Source organism: Thamnophis elegans, chromosome 6 (assembly GCF_009769535.1).
Source record: "Thamnophis elegans isolate rThaEle1 chromosome 6, rThaEle1.pri, whole genome shotgun sequence".
Taxonomy (NCBI): Eukaryota; Metazoa; Chordata; class Lepidosauria; order Squamata; family Colubridae; genus Thamnophis; species Thamnophis elegans.
In genome coordinates this window covers 34,437,296-34,459,943 of record NC_045546.1, presented here as the reverse complement: position 1 = coordinate 34,459,943, position 22,648 = coordinate 34,437,296, and the positions used below count along the sequence as shown (strand labels likewise).

Here is a 22,648-nt window from a genome sequence, read left to right as displayed (position 1 = left end):
CGCAAGCGGTGGCAGAAGTCAGGCATTAGCCCAAGAGGTATCAGAGCATGGGAGGCTTGGCTGCAACGGTCCTAAGGTAAACCGATAGGGGGCTAGCTTCATTTTTATGCCTGCACCTCACCCTATCTTGTACAAGCAGATGGTGGGTGGGGCATAACTAAGGCTTAATTTTGGCATAGGGTTTATATTAGTTTCAGGTGGGAAAATTGGGCTAGGGATTGTTTTTGGGGTAGGTTGTATTTTTGGGAAAACCTGGTAGATGAATAGATGATAGATAGATAGAGATAGATAGACAGACAGATAAAGGTACTACAGAATTAGCAAGTAATTATTGGAGTAAATGATCTAAGGATTACAGCCTTCTTTGTTAAAATACTATATATTAAATATTATTAATTAATAAATACTAAATACAGTGGTACCTCAGTATGGGGTATAAGTACCAAAAATCAGTACCAAACAATTTTTTCCCGTACAGAATGTAGTGAGTCACAAGGCAGTGAACACCGATAAGTTCTAGCTTGTTTGTTGAGTACCAAACAAATTAAGAGTACTGGGACCATATTTTCATATCAAAATGTATTGAGCATTAAAATTTGCTGAGTTTCAAAGAAGTACCAGGGTATCACTGTATTAAATACTCATTTTAGTTTCGTGTGAAAAGCAATGTAAATTTGTCAAAAATATTTTTTTTTCTCAAAAGTACAACTCTTTCTTACTATCCCTGTGTGCATAGGTTAGATTTAGATTTAGGCAAACATTGGCTTTTCTGAAATCAGTTAAGACTTGGGACATTATTACTGTTTCCAATAAAAATGATTTTTGAATTAAATTTTTATTTTACATAGCTATGTATTAATATCAGTACTATTTTGATTGCACATCAGTAAAACCTAGCATTTAAAATTAGTTCTATTTATTTTCCTTTTTAGAACTCTACCCTTAATCCAGAAAAATAAGTAGAACAGTTTTGAATTGATAGTATTAAATGTGGAATATTTTTATGTTCTTACCACTTTTTTCTTCTGGTTCATCAGATTCTCGAATACTTACTGAAACAAAGGAACAACAACAAAATAAAGCTGCTGATATCTAAGTCACCTTCAAAATTTCCACATTTAAAGATATTTAATAATCTATATTTCAGCTGAGCCCAAAATATTCTTAATCAGCATCAGCTACAAAACAAAATGATTAATCTTATTTTTAAGGCAGCAATCTTTACTTTGTATCTATAATGCATCCTGTGAAAATGCTTTATTCTAAAAAATGACAAGTTTAATCTTACAAATGCCTAGTCAGAAGAAGTATTTATGTGTTGTTCTGGCCTGCATTCTGACTTTTTGTCACTTTATTACTGTAGACAGAGAGTTGATTAAACTTTAGCACCACTGAATGAATTTAGAAGTCATCCTTTGATCAACTCTTCTAGAGACTCTGCACAGAATGAAAAGAGCCATCAAACAGTTCATGGGAATTGCCCTGGATAGCTCACTGCAAATTCCATAGTATAGAGTGCATAATTGAGAATAATATTAATTTATACATTTCAGGAATTTGCGAAATGGTGCAGAAGTGTTCTCTAAATAGAAGTAAATCTTTATAATAGGATAAGTTCATTCTTTGAATTAGTTAACAATTTGTCTATCTACATAATTGTTTATTGTGCACAAACTATGCACTTATTTGTTATGTTAAGTCTTCACATGTTCTTGTATAGTCTGGAGACAGCACAATAATCATAATTCAAAATTGGAATATTAAAAAACAGATAATTCAACAGTATTAATTACTGTTATAGCAATAGCACTTAGACTTATATACCGCTTCTTAGCTCTTTACAGCCTTCTCTAAGTGGTTTACAGAGTCAGCATATTGCCCCTCACAATCTGGGTCCTCATTGTACTTCAGAAGGATGGAAGGCTGAGTCAATCTTGAGCCGGTGAGGACTGAACTCCTGGCAGTCGGCAGAATTAGCCTGCAGTACTCCATTCTAACCACTGTGCCACCACGGTTCTCAGTTATAATTTGTTCATTTGGGTATGCAGTTGTGTGTTAAAGACAACTACTGAATAGTTTGCATGTTATAATTAGTGACAATGATTATAATTCCTTTTGTTATGACCATACTGAGTTCACATTCAACCATTAGTTTCCACAAAGTTTGCTTTCCATACTTATGGCAAGAAATTGTGCACCGTTGGTGATCTCTTAAGGAAAAGGATTGGCTTAGGAGAATGATTCAAAGTGTATAGATAATATGAAATTTTCATCTGAGTGCCACTACAGTACCTATTTAAAACCACTGCGAAATTACATATTCCGTAATAACTGATTTTCCATTAGTGCTGTGCTGACTAGAAAAAAAATGAGAAACTAAAAAACTACATGGACTAAAAGTGTTGACTATCATTAATGCCTCTCAACTCTGACAGCACACTAAATTATATTTAAAAATGAAAACAGAAGTGTCTCAAGGTAGTCTGTTATAACCATTAATTATTAAGACATAATGTAGTCCAGGTCTGAGGTAGCATTATTTAATTTAAAATTGGTAACCTGTTGTCATCTTAACAATAGTCGACCATAGCATGCCATCTCAATAAATTCAGTGGACTGTATTTTTTGGTTAATTTATAATTACACAATAATTAACCATTAATAAACTAATCTATTTATTGAACAATGAAGGGGAAGTATATGTCCATACATGTGGAAGGAAAACTTTTATTCTATTACTATGATGCAAGCAAGGTCTGGATTAAGTGGTTCCTCGGCCTTTAGATTCAACCCACCTATAGGATTGCTCTTTTAAAAAGAAAACAGGTAGTTCTCAGATTACAAGAATTTTTTCAAAAGAATGACAACAAGATGAAATATATAAAAACCAAGAGACGATGAACTCTTATTATGGGATCTGACAGTATGGAGATTTATCAGTTAGCAGTGTATTAAGTACATTTCATTTGCATTTCTGCAGATATTCTGGAAACACAACAAGTATCAGAAAGTAGCATGGTGACACAAATCTAAGATAAGATGCACATACACATGTCTTTTGTTAATGGGAAGACAATGAAGTAACTCATAAACAAAATTATAACCTGGAGTCACCTGCATGTGAGCAAGAATACTAAGAACTGTTTATGTAAAGGTAAATAAATAAGGAAATATGATCACCTTTGGTCTTTTCCTCCTCTTCTTTAGTATATTAAAAATAAACATACTTACTAGCAGATACATTCAAAGAGGTGACAGCTCTTTCTAGTAGATTTTCAGCAATGCAGGTTAATGTAATATTGTCTTCAGGAGCAATTTTGATTTTGCTAATAAATTTTCCATTGATATATTTAGTTTCTTCTGTCTGGAAATAAGTTTTCAAAACAGTTATTTCAAAGTTGAAAGAATCAGAAGGGACAGGTTTGTATGTGTGCATGCCTATCCACTCTCTTTGGCTAACTATTTATACTGATGACATACAAGCATGAACCTGTATAATAGTACCCTGACTTATCTTGCAAATTTATTTTCATCTGTTTATTTGTTTGTTTATTTCATTTATTTGCCACTCATCTCTCTGATAAGGCAACTCTGTTGATATGTAAATCTGTCGCTTATGTCTCCAGATCTATTTTCTATGCTACTAAGATGGGTTTTTTTTGCTTGTTTTTGCACCTTTGATTACTGGCAATTATATGGACTGGTCTGTAGAGATTCTCAGTCATCCAGGGCATGGTTGCCCCAAACATGCTTTTTCAAGAGGCAGGTGGACTTTGTTTTTTCTTTGAAGATGTTTCGCTTCTCATCCAAGAAGCTTCTTCAGCTGACAGGGTAGTGGGGAATGGAAGGATTTAAATTCCTTGGAGACAGCTGGTCATTTGCATCCTTTTCAGGGGTTGTTGAAGCACTTGGAGGTTTATCTGTGTCCTCAAAGTCACCTGAGTGACTCCTGGTTCCTGAAGTCTGCAGTTTTTCTTCTGGAAATCCAATCCTACTCCCATACAGTTACAATTTGGGATGAACACCCTTTGAATGGTATGAGAGATTGATTTTATATTAAAAAATATTATATACACTAGGATCAATAGTGTATATACAATAGGGACTGTTGAAAACCTGTTCCCTACACTTGACTATGACTGCATTTTGTTACATTATTTTTATATTATTTGTTTAATTTATTTTTTGTTTATTATTATTTTTTATATATACCACACAAATTATGATGCTTTGCTTTTTAAATTTTTAAAATAAATATATAATTAACTATTATTTGAAATTATACTTGAAACAAAATACTATATCTTTTCTTTTGTACTTTTCATATGATATATATACATTATCAACATACTATTTACTCAATGATAAATTGCTTCAGTAAATTGTATATTGCTAATGTATGGATCATAATAGATACAAAAAGCAAAAGAATTACCGGACAACAAAAAAACCCCTTCATCCCAGGAAACTAGACGACCTGATCAAGAGAACCACAAAAGTCCGAACTAAGAAAGGTCAAATCACAACAGAAAAACAATAGTGGATAAAAAGCCGTGTACTTGTCCTCCCATACTTCTATGCCACAAAATACACAAGCCCAACATACCTCTTTGTACCTTTTTGTTAGTTCTTTATCTTTTTAGATAAAGAACTTACAAAAAAGCTTGAGCAACTCACAAAGGAGAAAAATACTGCCTTCATCTGTGAGTAAATATTCTCCACTAAAGTGGCTCCAGAAAATCAAAGACCTAGTTATCTAGTAATAAAATAAGATGAGGTTATGATTTCAGTTGATATCACAATACTTTACATCCAGATGCCCAGAAGTAGCAAAATAACCTATAGCAGCTGTACTACACAATACACCCAACCAAACCAAATAGGTTAAGATCCAAATCATGGAACTCATCAATCTCTCCTTCACTACCTACTGTCAGTTTGATGGGCAAGTATACCAAGAAATCAGAGAAACACCCATGAGATCACCACTCTCAGAAAGCAGATACATTAATGCAGCATCTAGAAACTATAGCGCTCCCACACATACAACCAAAACTATGGATTTGATATGTAGGTAACATCTTTGTCATAATAAAAAGGAATAACCATAGAAAACACATGAAATAATCCATAGCATCTTCAAGGAATAAAATTCATAAGGAAATAAGAAAATACCAACACACTACCATTCCTGTATATCCCTATCAGCAGAGGAAATGCAACAAATTAGAAACAGGAGCCCATTGAAAAACCCCTCACATTTACTAAATGTTCCATTACCAAAATAATAACCCAAGAGCTGCTGTGTAAGAACATTATCTAGATGAGCACCTCACCTCATTCCCCTCCGCAACCCCCCCCCCCAAAAAAAAAACAGAAAAAGGAAGCAGACCATATTTTGGAATTTAGTCTGATAATGAAGCAGCCAAGTTCAGAGAGCAGCAAGAAGTTCACAATACTATATCTACTGTAGTTGAAATAAACATGTAAGAAATAATGAGAAAATTACTTGCTTTATTTATGACACCTCCACTGCTAGTCCACTGTACTGCAGGTTTGGGAAATCCTTCTACGTGACAGGCTATAGTTTTATAAGATCCATCTGTGCTGGTTCTCTTTGACATTTTGATCTGAGGCTTTCCTTAAAATGCAAAAGAATTTTTTAAACTGTTTATTTATTTATTGCTACATTCATAGTACTGAATCACTATGAGATTCAAGACCAATTAAAATATCATTATTAAACAGTGCAAATTAGAAACCAATTAATCTAGATATTCATGCGTATTTTTCATGTCCCATACACACAAAGACACACAAAGCTGAATCATGTAAAATACTGTTATTTCTTAAAAGCTAGCCAAACACCTTTTATTTTATTTCTATTTGCAGTGTTAGATTTAAGTGGATATTTTCTAGCTGGTGAGCATTTCATAATTATGTAGCAACATACAAACTAAACACATCATCAATATAAAATAGTAGGAATCTACATTACCTTGTACTATCAATGTCAGAATTTGACTTTTCTTTAAGCCTTCAACTTCTTGTAAAGTTGTTTCACAGATGTAATTTCCGGCATCTTGGTACTGCAAACTCGAAAAAGAAGGAGTTGACCTCATTCTGTTATTATCCTGTAAAAAAATATATGCCCATATCCTTAGAAACCTACTTTCTTCCAGGAAAAAAAAATATTCTTCAGCACAACTAGTTTGAACTAGCCATTTTGGAGTACTAACAAAAATCTTTTTACTGCTTCTCCAATTAAACTGTATTTAATACTAAATTAAAAAAACCTATTTATATCTACTTTTCAACTTTCCACAAGTTATGCAATGCAATTCCCTCTTCTAAAATAAAGCAGAGCTTGTAATTTCCTTCAATAAATTTGAAGCCAAAGGATGGCTATCTAGTCTCTGCTTAGAAATGTCAAGGAAAGAGGAGCTCCCAGCTCTTGTAGTAATTAGTTTTGTCCTGAACAAAATGACTTAAATTTACTTCAATGAAGAAGCACATAATACAGAGACAACCTGATTTTTCTCCTCAAAACTGAAGAGGCAATTGCAAATATGTTTCGACTTGCATTTTTTCAAATCTTTCAAATGACTCTTACATGGACTATGCTTTGGACCTGACAGAAATTTTTGAGAGGACTACTCAGCATTCTTCAGAATTTACCAAAGCCAGAAGAGGCTTCTGTGGAAGTGTTATGCTAAGGAGCAGCTACGCAAATGGAAACAATTTACTTGTTTTGTTTCACTGCTTAAAGTGAAAGAGCCACATTGCTTCATGAAGTAATTTTATGGAAGATTCTCACTCAAATCTTCAGAAAAATAAAACACCTGTTTGAGGATTTGAGTTTTTACTGGTTCTGGGTCAAACCGCTCTAATAGCTAGATAGCTTTTTCCAAGTTTAAATTAAATTTAACAATACATTAAATGTGGATATTATTTTGCCCATGTTTGAACATTTCCTCCTCCTCCTTGAATATTAAACATTACAATCTAGGAAACAATTTTGGAAGAACTCTAATATCTGTGTATAATATTTTAGAGGGCTGCATTTGGTCATAGAACAAGAACCATTTAAGTTCTTGTGAACGTTAGAGTATCACCATTCCAGATACAATAATGGATTAAACACAGCCAAGTTACAAATATTTACCTTCAGCCAGAACACAGTAGCATTTTTACTGGAAGAAATTGTACAAGACACAGGCAATGCTTCTCCAATCTGTTTAATAACTTCTCCATTGGGAGTAAGTGACAAATCCAAATCTATGTTGAAGAAATTCAGGATTGATATTCATATTCACAAACAGTGCTTACTTAGGAAATTTAAATAAAGCAAAAAAAAAAAGACATAATTATTTGGTAATTTCAGTTACAGATACAATTTCTCAAAGTCTCAGTCAATTATTTTTTACAAAAGTACTGAAAATAAACTTCAAAAGAAGATAGCAGAAATATTTGCATGTATTATATAGTATGTGTATGTACTGCATGTGTGTGTGTGTTTGTGTGCGTTTGAGAAAGAACACACACACACACAAACACGTGTAATCAGTAGATAGCATAAAATGAAACACTTTAATTTTTACTTAAAAATTTTTTGGGGTAAAGAAAAATATGTGAAATGAGAAAATGGTTAAGAAATACTATATCTGTATATTTTTTTTCTTTAAAGAAATGGTGTTTAGAAGAGTAAGAGGCATTCCCATACAACTTCTTCCCTCAACTTTGCTTCCATGATAAAAAAATTAAGACAGTGAAGTCCACAATGCAAATTCTCAACTAAAGTATTCTGAGCATGTATCTAAGACAGTGTTTTTCAACCACTGTGCCACGGCACACTAGTGTGCCGTGACATAGTGTAAGGTGTGCCGTGGGAAAATTACTTTATATATAGTCAATATAGGCACAGAGTTAAATTTTTTTAACATTTTCTAATGGTGGTGTGCCTCGTGATTTTTTTCATGAAAAAAGTGTGCCTTTGCACAAAAAAGGTTGAAAAACACTGATCTAAGATACAGAGATAAATAAAGTGTAATGTATTCATAATCTGATTAGAAATTGAAACTGAAACTTTTTCTAAAAGAAATGTTAAACCCATCAAAATACAGTGAGATTAAAATTAACTACATTTTCCTATGTTTGTCTTTTTGGTTACTTTTAATACATTACACAATTTTATTTATCTTTTATCTTCATCTTCTTAATCATACATAACCGCTTGAGATTTTCATTTAGTTTCTTATGATAAATCTACTTCCAAATTAATATTAACTTCATGTAAAATAGAGTTGCAGTTTTGAATTGTGGCACCACAGTAAGCAGAAATCTATGTTGGTGTCGGTGTCAGAGGCATATAGATGGGGTCCAAGGACTACACGTAGCCCCTGAAAGCCTTGAATAAACTCTCAAAATACAAAGTAACAACTTTTGATATAATGGAAAAAGAAAGTTATTACATTTATGACCACATAGTAATAACATTAAACATTTTATATTTATTGTCCCATTAAGGTTGTCCAGCTCGACCCATTATTTATGCCATTTGTAAATCCTGGGCAGGAAAACATACAAAATACATGTGATAAGTATAAAGAAGCACATCTCCTTACAAAGGTATTATTTATTTATTTTTATATTTTAAAACCTCTATTAAGAATGTGCCTAAATTGAAACAAGCATGTACATACTAAAACAGGATTTCCCCCCATTCAGAAGCATTCTTTTATTGGTGAGCATACTGACAGATTTATTAATAAATCTGCTAAATCCTATGAGTAAGCAACTAAAATGTCTATCTGAGATAAAACCTAGGGGTATATAATAAATCCCTGCCACATTCTTATTCCACTCTACTGTAGATGAAGTGAAAAAGTGAGCATTTTTGTGTGCTTTATGTTGAATTATTTCTTGTAAACCCAAAGCCCTCATGACAATTTTTGATAGTATATTTTATTAAGTTGGCCCTGGATTTTTTCTGTAACTAGACATTGCTTCTATTCATATATTTATACTATGATAAAGGAATGTAAATAGGAAAAATAGAATTATATTCATAAGCAAGTGCACCTATATCAATATTGTCTGACATGCAAAAACATTAAAATGCAGGAAAATAATAACTGAGGACAGCCCCTTTAATGGACTATCCTAGCTATATCTTACATGACAGACAATTGCAGTCTCTATGCCTTAATACTGGGATCACTCTCTCTTCTCTCCCAATAACAAGACCACCATTTTATAATTATGGTATAATATAATTTTTTATGCTTTAACCAGTCCAAATGTTAAAGATAAGAAAATGTTTATATTCCACATTAAATTTGAATATCGATTAAAAATAAAGTCAGATGTTTAGAGGCAAAGGAGAGAAATACAAAAAGATGAATGTGAAAAAAATAATACCTCTGAACTTTTAAAATAAGCCTCAGATATGAATTTAAAAAAAACTTGGTCTCTGACAGAAACATCCATGTATAATTCAATCAAGAGACAAAAAGTGTGGCAAAAGCCTTGGCATATATTACAAAATGATATATAACTATAAGAAGGAATGAAAGAAAATTACTTACAATGTACTGTAACTGTTATGGAATCTATCAAAGTTTTATCAATCAGAGAACATCTGTATTCGCCTGTTGCATTTCTTCTTACATCAGTCAACACATGAAAACTGGAACTTTGAATTGGTTCAGGCTCTCCCTTTAAAAAAAAGGTTAAATAAAAGTTTGCAGTACAATATAATGTCTATGTTTTGTGTACAACTTCTAGTTCACTTATGTTTTCAGATTTTGTTGTTATTGTTTCTTGCTCTAGCCTTCTTGATCAATTTTATGTAAAACTGATGATGTCACAGATATAGTGAACTATTGCATAGAGTTGTCATGTACACATTTTAAAAGTAAAACTGAATGAAATTTAGAGAAAAACATAAAATAACTGGGAAGGTAGGAATGGAAAGATGTAAGACTGATTAACAGACTACTGTGAGAAAGACACCTTCCTGTCTAAACCAAATTGTGGCTTCCCCAGATTTAAGAGGTTGCATAGATAAGCAATACTTACAGGGATGAAAAATAAGAACTCCTCAGGTGGAGGATTACCATTTCCTGAACATTTCAGGGTAATGTTATCACCTTCCTTAATTGTTTTTCTTTGTGAAAGAATCTCAATCTGAACCTTTTCTGTGGGATCTGTAAAGCAACAAACTGGTTAATAATCTGCCTCTCCCAAATACATAAGATAGGGTAAAATAAATCTGTGTCAAGCAAGTGCAATGAAGCTGTATCCATCAAGAATCTGATGCAATATAAAAGTGCTGGGCCTCACCCTGCGAATATTGGACTGTCTTAGCTGGGAAATCATCAGTTTGACAATCTTGATTCAGAGCTTCCACTCTTTATCTCCAAATGGTGCTCTCAAAAATTAAGTCAACACCCCATTTAGTGACTACATCGGTAAATAGCAATAGGGCTTAGATTTATATACCATTCCATAGTGCTTTAGAGCACTCTCTGAGTGGTTTACAAATGTCAGCATACTGCTCCAGCAATTTGGGTCCTCATTTTTACCAATCTCAGGAGGATGTAAGGCTGAATCAACCCGGAGCTGGTCAGGACTGAACTACTGGCTGCGGGCAGAGCTAGCCTACAATACTGAATTCTAACCACTGACCATCACTGTGCATATATGTGAAACATCACTGTAGAAAAAGGCACTCCAAACTTGGCAACTTCAAGATTTGTAGATCTATGTAGATCAGATGTGTCAAACATGCAGCCTGCAGGCTGGATCCAGCCCATGATAGGCTGTGGAGTTGGCCCATGGGGCCATCCCAGAGACAGTGAGAGACCAGCCCGAACTGCCTCAGGCCTGGCCATACACCCCCCCCCCAGGGGCAAACATATTTCTTAAAAAAACCCACACAATTTTATTTGTTTTTAAACAAGGACAAACAAACGTAAAAATTAAAATTAAAAAACCCATCTTCCATTACAAATTGTAGAAAGTGTGTCAGTTGGTTACAGTATTTCCTTGTACCTCTTCCTTAGTCACCACCTGCTTTTCATATCAAATCGCATATTTAAAATTCACCTATATTCATGTATATCACAATTATTATATCTCAATCTTAATTTGACTATAATATAATATTCAAAATCTAGAATAGGATTATATGATAACATTCCATTAAATCATCCTAAAATCATCCAATCACAATACATCTTTATAACATATTCTAGATAAAGCTTTTAAACCCCCTCTCATAATCTCCATGTGTTGTTTATATAAAATTTCATATTATCAAACTATTGTATTGTTATCATTATTATTATTTAACTATAGCTATTGTCACTTCATTTTATACATACTACTAGTAAACGAAATTTAATTAATTTTTATTATACATTTTTAGTGCATCCACCTGTATCTTTCCAGTAATAGTACGGTCTTATATCTCTTGCCATTTGTAGCATTAATGTTCTAGTTACGTTCTTAATAAATCGTGTAAACTTCTCTTCGCAACATGTTGTTCCTTTCGTATCTCATAGAAGCTTGAAACTGAACATCTGTTCTTTCCATCAGCTTATCTTTAGTTATCACTAGTGCTTCTGTCAAGATTTCTCTCCTTATCTCTGTCAATTTTTATCTCATTTTTTCTTCTGTGCTTTGAAGTCTGGGGTAGAGTTCCAATCCATCTATCTCCCCTTTCCATATTCCGCTCTTGCCACTACCAACCACGCTCACTTTGTTGTCAGTATCCACAGTTTTCTTATCTCTTTGCTCATTTTTTTCTTCCATCTTTTGAACTCTGCCCTCCACTTTCTTCATTTGGTAAACATCCTCAGTTTCTCCATCAGATTTTTCTGTTTTGTATTCCATATTCTCCAATCTCTTTTCAATTCTCTCTGTCACAACTAATAGATTTTGAATTTCAAACATAATCATTTGCAATGTTGCAGTTTCTTTTTCCTGCTGAGCCATTCTTTCAATTTTGCAGACACTGCCACTATAGGGTTCAAGGCTATTTTAATAAACTTCAAACAGGTTCATTTATTATCTTTCAAGTCAAAATGTTGTCTTCCCTCCAATAGCTAGTGATAGAACTTCCAAGAAGCACCTGTATAAACAACTTGTGCTCTTCCTACTATCACTGTCAGTAAACAAACTGAAAGAACCTTGAATCTCAAATGATCAAAGAGAAAGAAGAAAAAACAATGTATCCTGCCTCCAGGTGGCAGTGTAACTGCTTTTCCTCCTGTTGTTACAACCCTCTTTATAATCCTTATTATTATCTTCTTTATATTCCAAGCTTAAGAAAGAAAAAAACCCTTAAATGGAGATCAAAAACAATCCAATCAATCAAATCAAGCATTATAAAAAAAGGAGAATTTTAATCCATAGGTATAAGCAAAAGCGAACATATTTCTGATGCAGTCCACGGCAGGATCGAGTTGGACACCTCTGATATACCATGTTGCCTCGAAAATAAGACAGGGTCTTATTTTCTTTTGACCCCGAATAAGCGCTTGTTCTTATTTTTGGGCAGATCTTATTATTTTTGAGGTGCAGGAGGCTGCGAGCGTAGTTATCTCATGACTGCTGCTGTGTTGCAATATTTTCGGTGAGGGCTTATTTTTGGGTGAGGGCTTATTTTAGCACATGCTCTCAAAAGCCCGATTGGCCTTATTATCCAGGGAGGTCTTATTTTCAGGGAAACAGGGTAGATTCTCAATCATACAGGTCATGGTTGTCCCAAAGGTGTTTTTCATAAGGCAACTGGACTTGGTTTTTTTCCCCCTGTTGACATTTTGCTTCTTATCCAGGAAGTTTCTTCAGTTCTTCGACTTCCAGAATTTCCTAGCCAGCATGGCTTGCTGAGGAATTCTGGGAGTTGAAGTTCACAAGTTTTAAAATTGCCAAGTTTGAAGATCCATACTTGTAGAACCTTAACGCAGTTCAGAATTTTGGAATGAAAGAGTTAAATAGTGTATGTGTGCATGTATTTGGCTGTGTGCATGCACATGCCTTTGAGTAAATATTCACTCCTGGCAATTGCTTAGACATGCTCCTGCAGTGTCCTTGAAAATTTCTTTAGGTGGTTTGTCATTGCCTCCTGCCAAGGGATGAGATAGAAATGAGTTGACCAAGATTACCCAACTTGGCTTCATACCTAGGGCAGGGTTAGTACTCAGAGTCTTCTGGTTTCTGCCTTAACCATTAGATAAAACACATTGAAGCTATATATTGTGTGTGTATGTGTGTGTGTGTGTGTGTGTGTGTGTGTGTTAGAAATGAGTTGACCAAGATTACCCAACTTGGCTTCATACCTAAGGCAGGGTTAGTACTCAGAGTCTTCTGGTTTCTGCCTTAACCATTAGATAAAACACATTGAAACTATATACTGTGTCTGTGTGTGTGTGTTTGTGTGTGTGTGTGCGCACACGCGCCTGCCTGCATTAAGAATTATATATATTGAAAAACCATCCTCTAGCATATTTTGCCTGAAGGTACAGATTCAAAAAAGAAATCAAATGAATCAGATAAATTAATCTCTTCTTTAAAATGTTTGTAAATTCAATAGGTATTTGGGGGCAATCTAATTTTCTTTTACTCAATTTAGAATGTGTTAATGAAAAAAAACACCCAGAATAGGGTAAATTATACGTAATCTTTTTCTCAGGTTTTGCCAACCATCATGAACATTGCTGAGAATTTTCAGAACCGCAGTTATATGTTCGCAGAATACCCATTTGGGGAATAGCTACTCAGATGCTTATATAGTTAAGAGAAAATTCCACTGCATTTTGTAGGTAGTTTTGGCTGCAAGTCAAATATTAGGAAGCACAGGTTGTAGCAGATTTCACTCTTGCTTCTTAATTTAAACGAATAAAAACCTTTTCTCAAAAGGGAAGGACAAGACATGGCAAACAACTGCATGTACATAAATATGTAATGCTTGTCTGATTTTTGGAAATGCATCATTTATGTAAAATCTATGTTATGAAGTTATTTATACGATAATAAACTTACAGTAAATGTCAGGGACTGCTGATTCTGATTGTATTATCTCTGGTCCAGTTGGTCCAAAATATGTCACTGTGCAAATGAACTGTGCCTTTGTGTCATCCTTTGTTGGTTTATATTTTAGGGAAGATTTGATGGTATAAAGTCCACTGGCTTTATCTGCATCTATTTGTTCATCTATGACAACAGCTTTTAAAAGAAAAAGCATGATTTACACAAAGTTACTTGCAAATAAAAAGCTTGTGTATGTCTAATCCTAAATTTATTCTTTTAAATGGAATAACTGAATAACAATAATTGGAAGAAAATTTGGAGGTCTTCTAGTCCAACCTTCTGTTCAAGCAGAATACCCTCTTGTCATTGTTACACACAAGCAGATTGATCCCCTAGGATAGGTTTGCATGCAGTTTAATTTGCCCTCCATATTGCATTTCCATTGTCATTTTTCAAAAATTTACAGCACCCGGCCTCTTTGATGAGGAAAACAGAAGGAGCTTCACTAATTAAATAATACAAGATGTCAAGAGATATACGTGGAACAGAGAAGTAAGTAATAAATTTAAAATATTTTCCCCCTTTCTCAAACAGAAAACAATGCCTAATATATATTGCAATGAGTCTAAATGTGACAGGGTGAATAATTTTGGTTTAACATCTTTTCAGACAATGAGCTGGATTCAAAGTTTTCAAATTTGTGCCACTAAAATCTGTGAAATCTGTTAGATTCAATCCTGTTATTTTTATGCAGACAAATCTATTTCAAGTGCTATCCTAAACACAGTCAAGTCTGCTTCCAACTCCTGACTTTAGAAAGCCAACAGCAGACTATTAAGCTGCTCACAATATTGAAGTGCTTAATGGAGCTTCTATAACAAGAGGCAATCAACATCCAAAGACCTATGGCTTCCGTGGAAAAAAAAATGACTGATAGGCAGCTTTAGTGATTGGTTTGGAAGCTTTCTAGAGAGATTTGTGTGACATGGGTGTAGGTCATAAAAGGTATAGGAGCAGATGAACTCTGATAGGAGGATAAGGGAGGCGGATCATCTCCTTGGGAATTGAATGGCTTTATGATTTCATTCTAGCAGGCTAAAGTGTCATTTATTGTCAGTTATAAGTTATCAGAGCAAAGATGCCCTCCTAGAAGTAAGCTGCTCTTCGGTAGGGCTCCTGGACTCTGGAGAAGCTTCCCTCTTTTAGTAGACAACACTTAAGGAGGTAAATGAAGGTGTTTGGGTTAGGTTTAGGGTGGGGGCGAGATGGTTAGGGCGAGGATGAGAATAGGTGAAAGGGTAAGGGACAGGCTAAGAGTGAGGGTGAGGCTGAGAGTCAGGGTTAGGATTTGGGGAGGGGATAGGCAGGGGAATGGGTATAGGGAATGGGAGGAAGAAAAGGTAGAAAGGAGAGAAGTAGGGGTCAGGGAAGACAGAAACGAAGATGAGAAAGGGGAAGGGAAAAAAGATGGAGTAAGATTGGGAGGGGAGAGGGACAGGGCAAAGAGGAGAGGGAAGGGAAGGAAGCAGGATGAAGAAGGGGAAGAAGTGGGGAATGGACCTAGTAGGAAAGTGGGGGAGACAAGACAGGGAGAGAGGGGAGAGAGTAATTTTAATACCTTTATGACTTCATCAAGGCAGGTAATTACCAGAGCAAGGGAGAGGATGGGGAAGGGGAAGAGGGAGAGGAAGGAGTGCAGGACAAAGAAATACAGTGGGCCAGGGTGGAGGAACAGGGAGAGAGGAGTTGGGGAATGGGACAGGGAGAAGAAGGGTGGGTAGGAATGAATGCGGGAGGGATTTAAATGTTTTCATGATTTATCAGAGGTAAGTGAGGTTATAAGAGGTAAGGGAGAGCAAGGGAGAGTGAGGAAAAGGGAAATTGTTAGAGGGGCAGAAGGGAACGGGGATAGGTAGGAAGAAGGGGAGGGGACATATAGAAGGGAACAGAAGAGACAGCAAGGATGAGGGAGGGATGGAATGACTGAAGGAGGATGTGGGGATGTGAAGGGGACAGGGAGGGGCAAGGGAGGGAGACAGGGGTCAACAGGAGAATGGGGAGAGGAATTTGGAGGAGAGAGGGATGCAGAAAAGGGAAGAGAAGTAGGGGCAAGGGCATGGGAAACAGAATTAAATTAGAATTAGAATAAAATTAAGAAATAGAATAGAATAGAGTAGAGTAGAATAGTTAGAGTTAGGGTAGAATAAATGTAGAAATGAATTAGATTACAAGAGAAAGAATAGAAAAAAGTAAGAATTAGAATACAATTAGAATGCAATTAGAATTATATTAGAATGGAATTAGAATAAAGAATCAGAATAGAATAAATGTGGAAGTTAAACAGATTAGAAGAGAATTGGAACAGAATAACAATTAGAATAGAATTAGAATAGTTTAGAATTAGGAATAGAATTAGAATAGAACTGAATTAAAAGAATAGAATTACAATTTGAACAAAATTACAATTTGAATAGAATTAGAACAATTATAATAAGAGTAGAAGAATTAGAATTTGAATAGAATTTGAATGAGTAGAAATAGAATATAATCAAAATTAGAAAATAATTAGATTAGTATAGATTTAGAATTAGAACAGAATTAAAATCTGAATAGAACAGAAGTAGATTAAAACAGAATAATAATGTAATTAGAATTAGAACAGAATCAGAGCTAGAATACCATTAGAATAGAATTTGAATTATAGAATAGAATTAGAATTTAAACAGAATTAGAACTTAAAACAATTTAGAATATAAAAAAATTGGAAAGCATAAATCAATTAAAATTAACAGAATAGAATAAGAATAAGAATTTGAATTAGAATATAATAGAATATACCCATAATAGAATTAGAAAGAATAGAATCACATTAATGAAAATAATTAGAATTGGAACCATAGAATAAATAAAAGTGTGTATAAACAATACATAATTACTTCAATCAATTTGAGTTTTACACTGCACTTGTTTTTTATACTGCTTTATTTATGAATGCATGATGCAATAATAATATGGCTTATCAACTGCTTTATCACAAGACTCTGAAGCTGGTTGGGACTGAAAGGAAGTGATTGGCCCCAAATCAGCCTGCTACTTCTGAGTCTAAGGAGGGCTAAAACTTAAGGCTTCTCATGCAGAACAATTATATCATGCTGGTTCTTAGATAACATTTTTAAAGAACTACTTTAAGTTGTATCAATAATTATTATTTAAAAAATTGTAAAAATACAACAAAATTCAATCAACATTGTTTACTGTGTAAAGTGCAGCACTGTTAACAAAGCCAATGATTTCTATGCTTAATTTACTTTAAACTGATTGAGGAAGATAAACAAACGTGCATGCAGTAACATCTAGATACAAAATCCTACCTTCTTCAGTATACTGCAGAATAGCTCCATTCTTAAACCATGTTATATTTCCTGCAGGATAACCATCTCTTGTAATACATTCTCCAAGCTAAGAATTCAAATACATGATTTGGTTATGGATTTAAGCTTACTGGACATTGCATATTCTTTTGTTCATAACAGATAGCCTTCACTTAATGAACATTTGTTCAGTGACTGTTCACATTTGTGATGGCACTGAACTATTGGTAGACATATCACGTCCTTGAAATACAAACACTGAGCCCCTCAAAAGCCATGTATCAAAATTAGAGTCACCACCTGCATTTATGACAAAAGGATGTGCTTCAACTCTACCTGGCCTGTTCATTCCTGCCCTGCATTATGCTGCTCTTATCGCCAGGGGCAGAGAAAAGGTGGAAAAAGACATCAAATATATATTGGTAGCAGGGTAACAGAATAAGGGATGATGGGGTGGCAGAAGCATCAAAGCACAAAATGCTGGGGGTAGGAGGACATTTGGGGCAGTGAGGCTGTGAAATTCAGGGGAAACAAAAAAACGGAGATGGGTGAGAACAACAGGCAAGTGTGAGGAGTGGCTTAAAGTGAACATAGAAGGGCAGGAGAAATAGGAGGTCCTAGCATAATGACTACGACTAGAACTACTGAAATTGCCACCCCCTAATGTGGTAACATCATTTTTGATCTAATGACTACATCACTTGATAATGGAAATTCTGGTCCCAGTTAGCTCATCAAGTAACTACTAGTATATTTAATTATTATTTTCAACACATCTATTCTTGTATACTTTTATTTAAAAAAAGCTTCCCTCATAATGAGGGATGGTAGTAACTGTGCGGCAGAAGATGGTGTGTGTTTTTTGCAGTTACAATTCCAATATACTAATATGGGATTCACATTAAATTGCTCTGCTGTGATATATATAATCCAGCCTGAAGATGGCGAGTGAGACGTTGCCAACGTTGCCAAGACAATCTCAATCTTACACGGGAAAAGACCCAAATTCAACAAGACCAGCATACCTACAAAATCTACATCCATCCATCCATCCATCCATCCATCCATCCATCCATCCATCCATCCATCCATCATCTATCTATCTATCTATCTATCTATCTATCTATCTATCTATCTATCTATCTATCTATCTAATCTGTGTGTGTGTCTGTGTGTGTGTGTCTTTTCCTGTGTAAGATTGAGAGTATCTTGCTGACATTTCAACAAGGTCTCACTCGTCATCTTGAGGCCGGTGCCTTCAGATTTGTGCTTTTGCGAGCAAAGCGTGATCAGAGCTGCCGTCTTTCCATAAATATTGGTGGGAAGGTGTAGAATGCTGGCTTTGTTGCTGTTACAGGATTGGTTGGCTGTGTTGTAACATCTTGATTAATTGATAGAGTTGATGTTTGCAGATTAGTCGGCTGTTTCATAGCATCCTGTGTGGCTGAGATACTGGCTGTGTGCCTATTGTTCTTTTGTGTTGTAATGGCCTGAGTAATGGGCTGTGTGATGACATCCTGACCTCTATTGTAGTGATATCCTGAGTCCTGTGCTGCAACCTCCTGGGGGATTGGCTGTGTTGTAACATCCTGAGCCTTTGTATTGTAACCTCCTGAGTTCTGTGATGTAATGTCCTGAGCAGATGGTTGAGGTGTAACATCCCGGGCTTTGATTTGGCTCAAAGTTTGCGGCCTGGCCATGTGTTCATAGCGTGTGTCAGTTTGCTTTGTGTGGGGGTCGGAGGAGGATGCAGCAGTTGGTGATGTCGCCGTGGTTTGGCATTTGGATGATGGTTGCATTTTGTCTATGGGATGGGTTTGGGTTTGAGTCTGGTGAGGGTGATTGGTGGTTGCATCCTGACTTTTTCTGGGTCCGGTATCAGTTTTCGTGGCTGGGACTCATTGTTGACTAGGGCTAGTTTCCAGATGTCTGGTAGGCGGGAGGTATCATCACGTTTATTCATGTTGTGGGGGTGTTTCTCTATTTCGATGACTTCCATAATTATTCTCTTGTTGAAGTGTTCAGTTTTGGAGATTAATTTGGTTCTTTCAAAATTAATTTCATGTCCTGTTGCTTTAAGGTGCTGGCCCCAAAGACAAAATCCAGCTAGAAAACCAAGGAGTCTACAAAATACCATGCAAAATCTGCCCTGCAGCATACATAGGACAAACGAACAGGAGAATAAATGCACACATCACAGAACACAAGAACGCAGTAAGAAAAAAAGAAAAAACTTCCTCCCTTTTCCAGCACCTTAAAGCTACAGGACATGAAATTAATTTTGAAGGAACCAGGTTAATCTCCAAAACAGAACACTTCAACAAGAAAATAATTATGGAAGTCATCGAAATAGAGAAACACTCCCACAACATGAATAAACGTGATGATACCTCCCGCCTACCAGACATCTGGAAACCAGTCCTAATCAACAAACGAGCCCCAGCCACCACCCAGGCCGTTACCACACGAAACAACAATAGACACGCAGCCAGCACCAATCAGCACCAATCTACCAATCATGATACAACCACACAACCAATCATTCCACTTACTGAAACAAAGGCAGCACTCCACATACCTCCACCAAGGTTTACAGAAAGACAGCAGCTCCGATCACACTTTAAATCCAAAACCCAGCCTGAAGATGGTGATTGAGACCTCGCTGAAATGTTGCCAAGACAATCTCAATCTTACACAGGAAAAGACCTGAATACAACAAGACCAGCATACCTATACCCATGAAAATCAATCTATCTATCTATCTATCTATCTATCTATCTATCTATCTATCTATCTATCTATCTATCTATCTATCTATCTACCTACCTACCTACCTACCTACCTACCTACCTACCTACCTACCTACCTATCTATCTATCATCGTCTGTCTGTCTGTCTGAAAACTTTCCTGTTACACTTTGTCTTGCAAGTCTTCATTTCATTAAGCTTTTAAATCAATTGTTGTATAACTCAGATCTTACATAATAGATCATTATATATGTATAAATCAAGGGCAGGGATTTGAATTCCAACTCCAATTCACTCTAAGTAGCATGATTAATCATTAGAGATTATGAGAATTTGAACATCTGGAAGACTACATTTTCCTCAGTCCTGTCATACTCTCTATTCATTTTTACTAGTATAGCTATTGGAACATGGATATATTATGAAAGAAATATAAGAAATTAAGAATGTTATATATAAGGATAGATTATTTGAAATAATGAAATAAATGGAGACATCATTGTGTTATAAAGAAAATCCTGCATGAAATTAAAAAAATAAAATACACATGTAAGATATCCATTAAACCATAATACAAGTAGTCCTTAACTTACAACCACCATTGGGACTGGAATTTTGGTCATTAACTGATGCAGTCATTAAGTGATTCATGATAACTAGTTTTAATTTTATGTTCACTTTTATGTAGTTGATAGGCAAATCACCATGGTGGTTAAGCAAACTACATGGTGGTTAAGTAAATCACATAGTTGTTAAGCGAGTCCTGCTTCCCCAATTGACTGTGTTTGTTGGAAGCTGGTTGGGTAGTTTGCAAATTTTGACCACAAGAAACTGCAACCATTATAAATAAGAGCCAGTTACCAAGCACCAAACTTGTGATCATGTGACTATGTTGATAGCGTGACAATTGTAACTTTGAAGACAAGATATAGGTCACTTTTTCCAAGGCCTCTGAAACTTTGAATCGTCATTAAATGAAGGGCCATAAGTTGAGGACAATCTATTATTATAGCTAGGTAGGGAAGGTGAATATAGTGTACTGTTTTCTATGTATAAATGCCACAGATGAAGGCTATGGAATCTTTCCAAATATTCAGATTACAAAATATAGAAAGTAATTCTGCTTGAAATGTTTTCCTAATAAAATATATATTTGAGCATCCTCCTTACAGACCAGGGCTACTTTAGATTTTAGCAGTAATTCCATAAATAGCTTTAACTAAATTCCTTTCAGTCGGGTTTCAGGCCTGGTTACAGCACAGAAACTGCTTTGGTTGCGCTGATCAATGATCTCTGGCGAGCCAGGGATAGGGGTCACCTCTCTATCCTTGTGCTCCTTGACCTCTCAGTGGCCTTCGATACCATCGACCATGGTATCCTTCGGCGATGGTTGCAAGAGGTGGGAGTGGGAGGCACCGTCCTTCGGTGGTTCTCCTCCTACCTCTCGGACAGGTCGCAGTCGGTGTTGGTCGGAGGGCAGAGGTCGACCCCAAGGCCCCTCAACTATGGGGTGCCGCAGGGTTTGGTCCTGTCCCCCCTCCTATTTAACATCTACATGAAGCCGCTGGGTGAGATCATACGCCGGCACGGGATTAAGTACCACCAATACGCGGACGATGCGCAGTTGTATCTGTCCGCCCCATGCCAACTCAGCGAAGCAGTAGAAGTGATGTGCTAGTGCCTGGAGGCTGTTAGGGTCTGGATGGGAGCAAACAAGTTGGCACCCAATCCAGTCAAGACCGAGTGGCTTCTGATGTTCCCTCCCAAAGATTGGCCAATTATTCCATCTCTCAGGCTGAGGGGTGAAATTATACGCCCCTCAGAGAGGGTCCGCAATTTGGGAGTCCTCCTGGATCCCCAGCTGACTTAAGAACACCATTTGTTGGCTGTGACCAGGGGGACCTTTGCCCAGGTTCGCCTGGTGCACCAATTGCGACCCTACCTGGATCGGGAGGCCCTTCAGACAATCACTCACGCCCTTGTGACCTCAAGACTGGATTACTGTAACGCGCTCTACATGGGGCTGTCCTTGAAGTGTTCGAAGACTTCAGTTAGTCCAGAACGCAGCCGCGCGAGCGATTGTGGGTGCACCCAGGTACACCCATGTCACATCTATCCTCCACGAGCTGCACTGGCTACCCATTAATCTCCGGACCCGCTTCAAGGTGCTGGTCATTACCTATAAAGCCCTTACATGGCATCAGACTTGGGTACCTGAGAGACCGCCTCCTGCCAATTACCTCCCATAGACCGATTAGATCTCACAGGTTAGGTCTCCTCTGGATTCCATCTGCCAGCCAATGTCGGCTGGCGACTCCCTGGAGGAGAGCCTTCTCTGTTGCAGCTCCAGCCCTCTGGAATGACCTCCACGTGGAGATCCGGACCTTTACTACCCTCCCGGCTTTCCGCAAAGCCACCAAGTCCTGGCTGCTCCAGCAGGCCGGGGGGCTTGTGAAACTTCCAGCCCCACGGAAACTGTGAATGTTGCGTAT

General features: G+C 36.3%; 1 protein-coding gene across 2 annotated transcripts in view; it reads right to left on the bottom strand.

Moving 5' to 3' along the window:
• The window catches only part of ALCAM (activated leukocyte cell adhesion molecule), a 128,674-nt gene that overhangs the window by 19,028 nt on the left and 86,998 nt on the right, over nt 1-22,648 (bottom strand). The window contains exons 5-13 of one of the 2 annotated variants that reach the window (XM_032219743.1): nt 17,409-17,496; nt 14,050-14,232; nt 10,081-10,208; nt 9,588-9,717; nt 7,166-7,278; nt 5,999-6,134; nt 5,514-5,641; nt 3,232-3,364; nt 1,014-1,052 (exon numbers count right to left, since the gene is read on the bottom strand). In XM_032219743.1, the coding sequence (XP_032075634.1) occupies nt 1,014-1,052; nt 3,232-3,364; nt 5,514-5,641; nt 5,999-6,134; nt 7,166-7,278; nt 9,588-9,717; nt 10,081-10,208; nt 14,050-14,232; nt 17,409-17,496 (1,078 nt within the window). The remainder of the gene's footprint in view (nt 1-1,013; nt 1,053-3,231; nt 3,365-5,513; nt 5,642-5,998; nt 6,135-7,165; nt 7,279-9,587; nt 9,718-10,080; nt 10,209-14,049; nt 14,233-17,408; nt 17,497-22,648) is intronic. The other variant, XM_032219744.1, reaches the window with a different exon arrangement.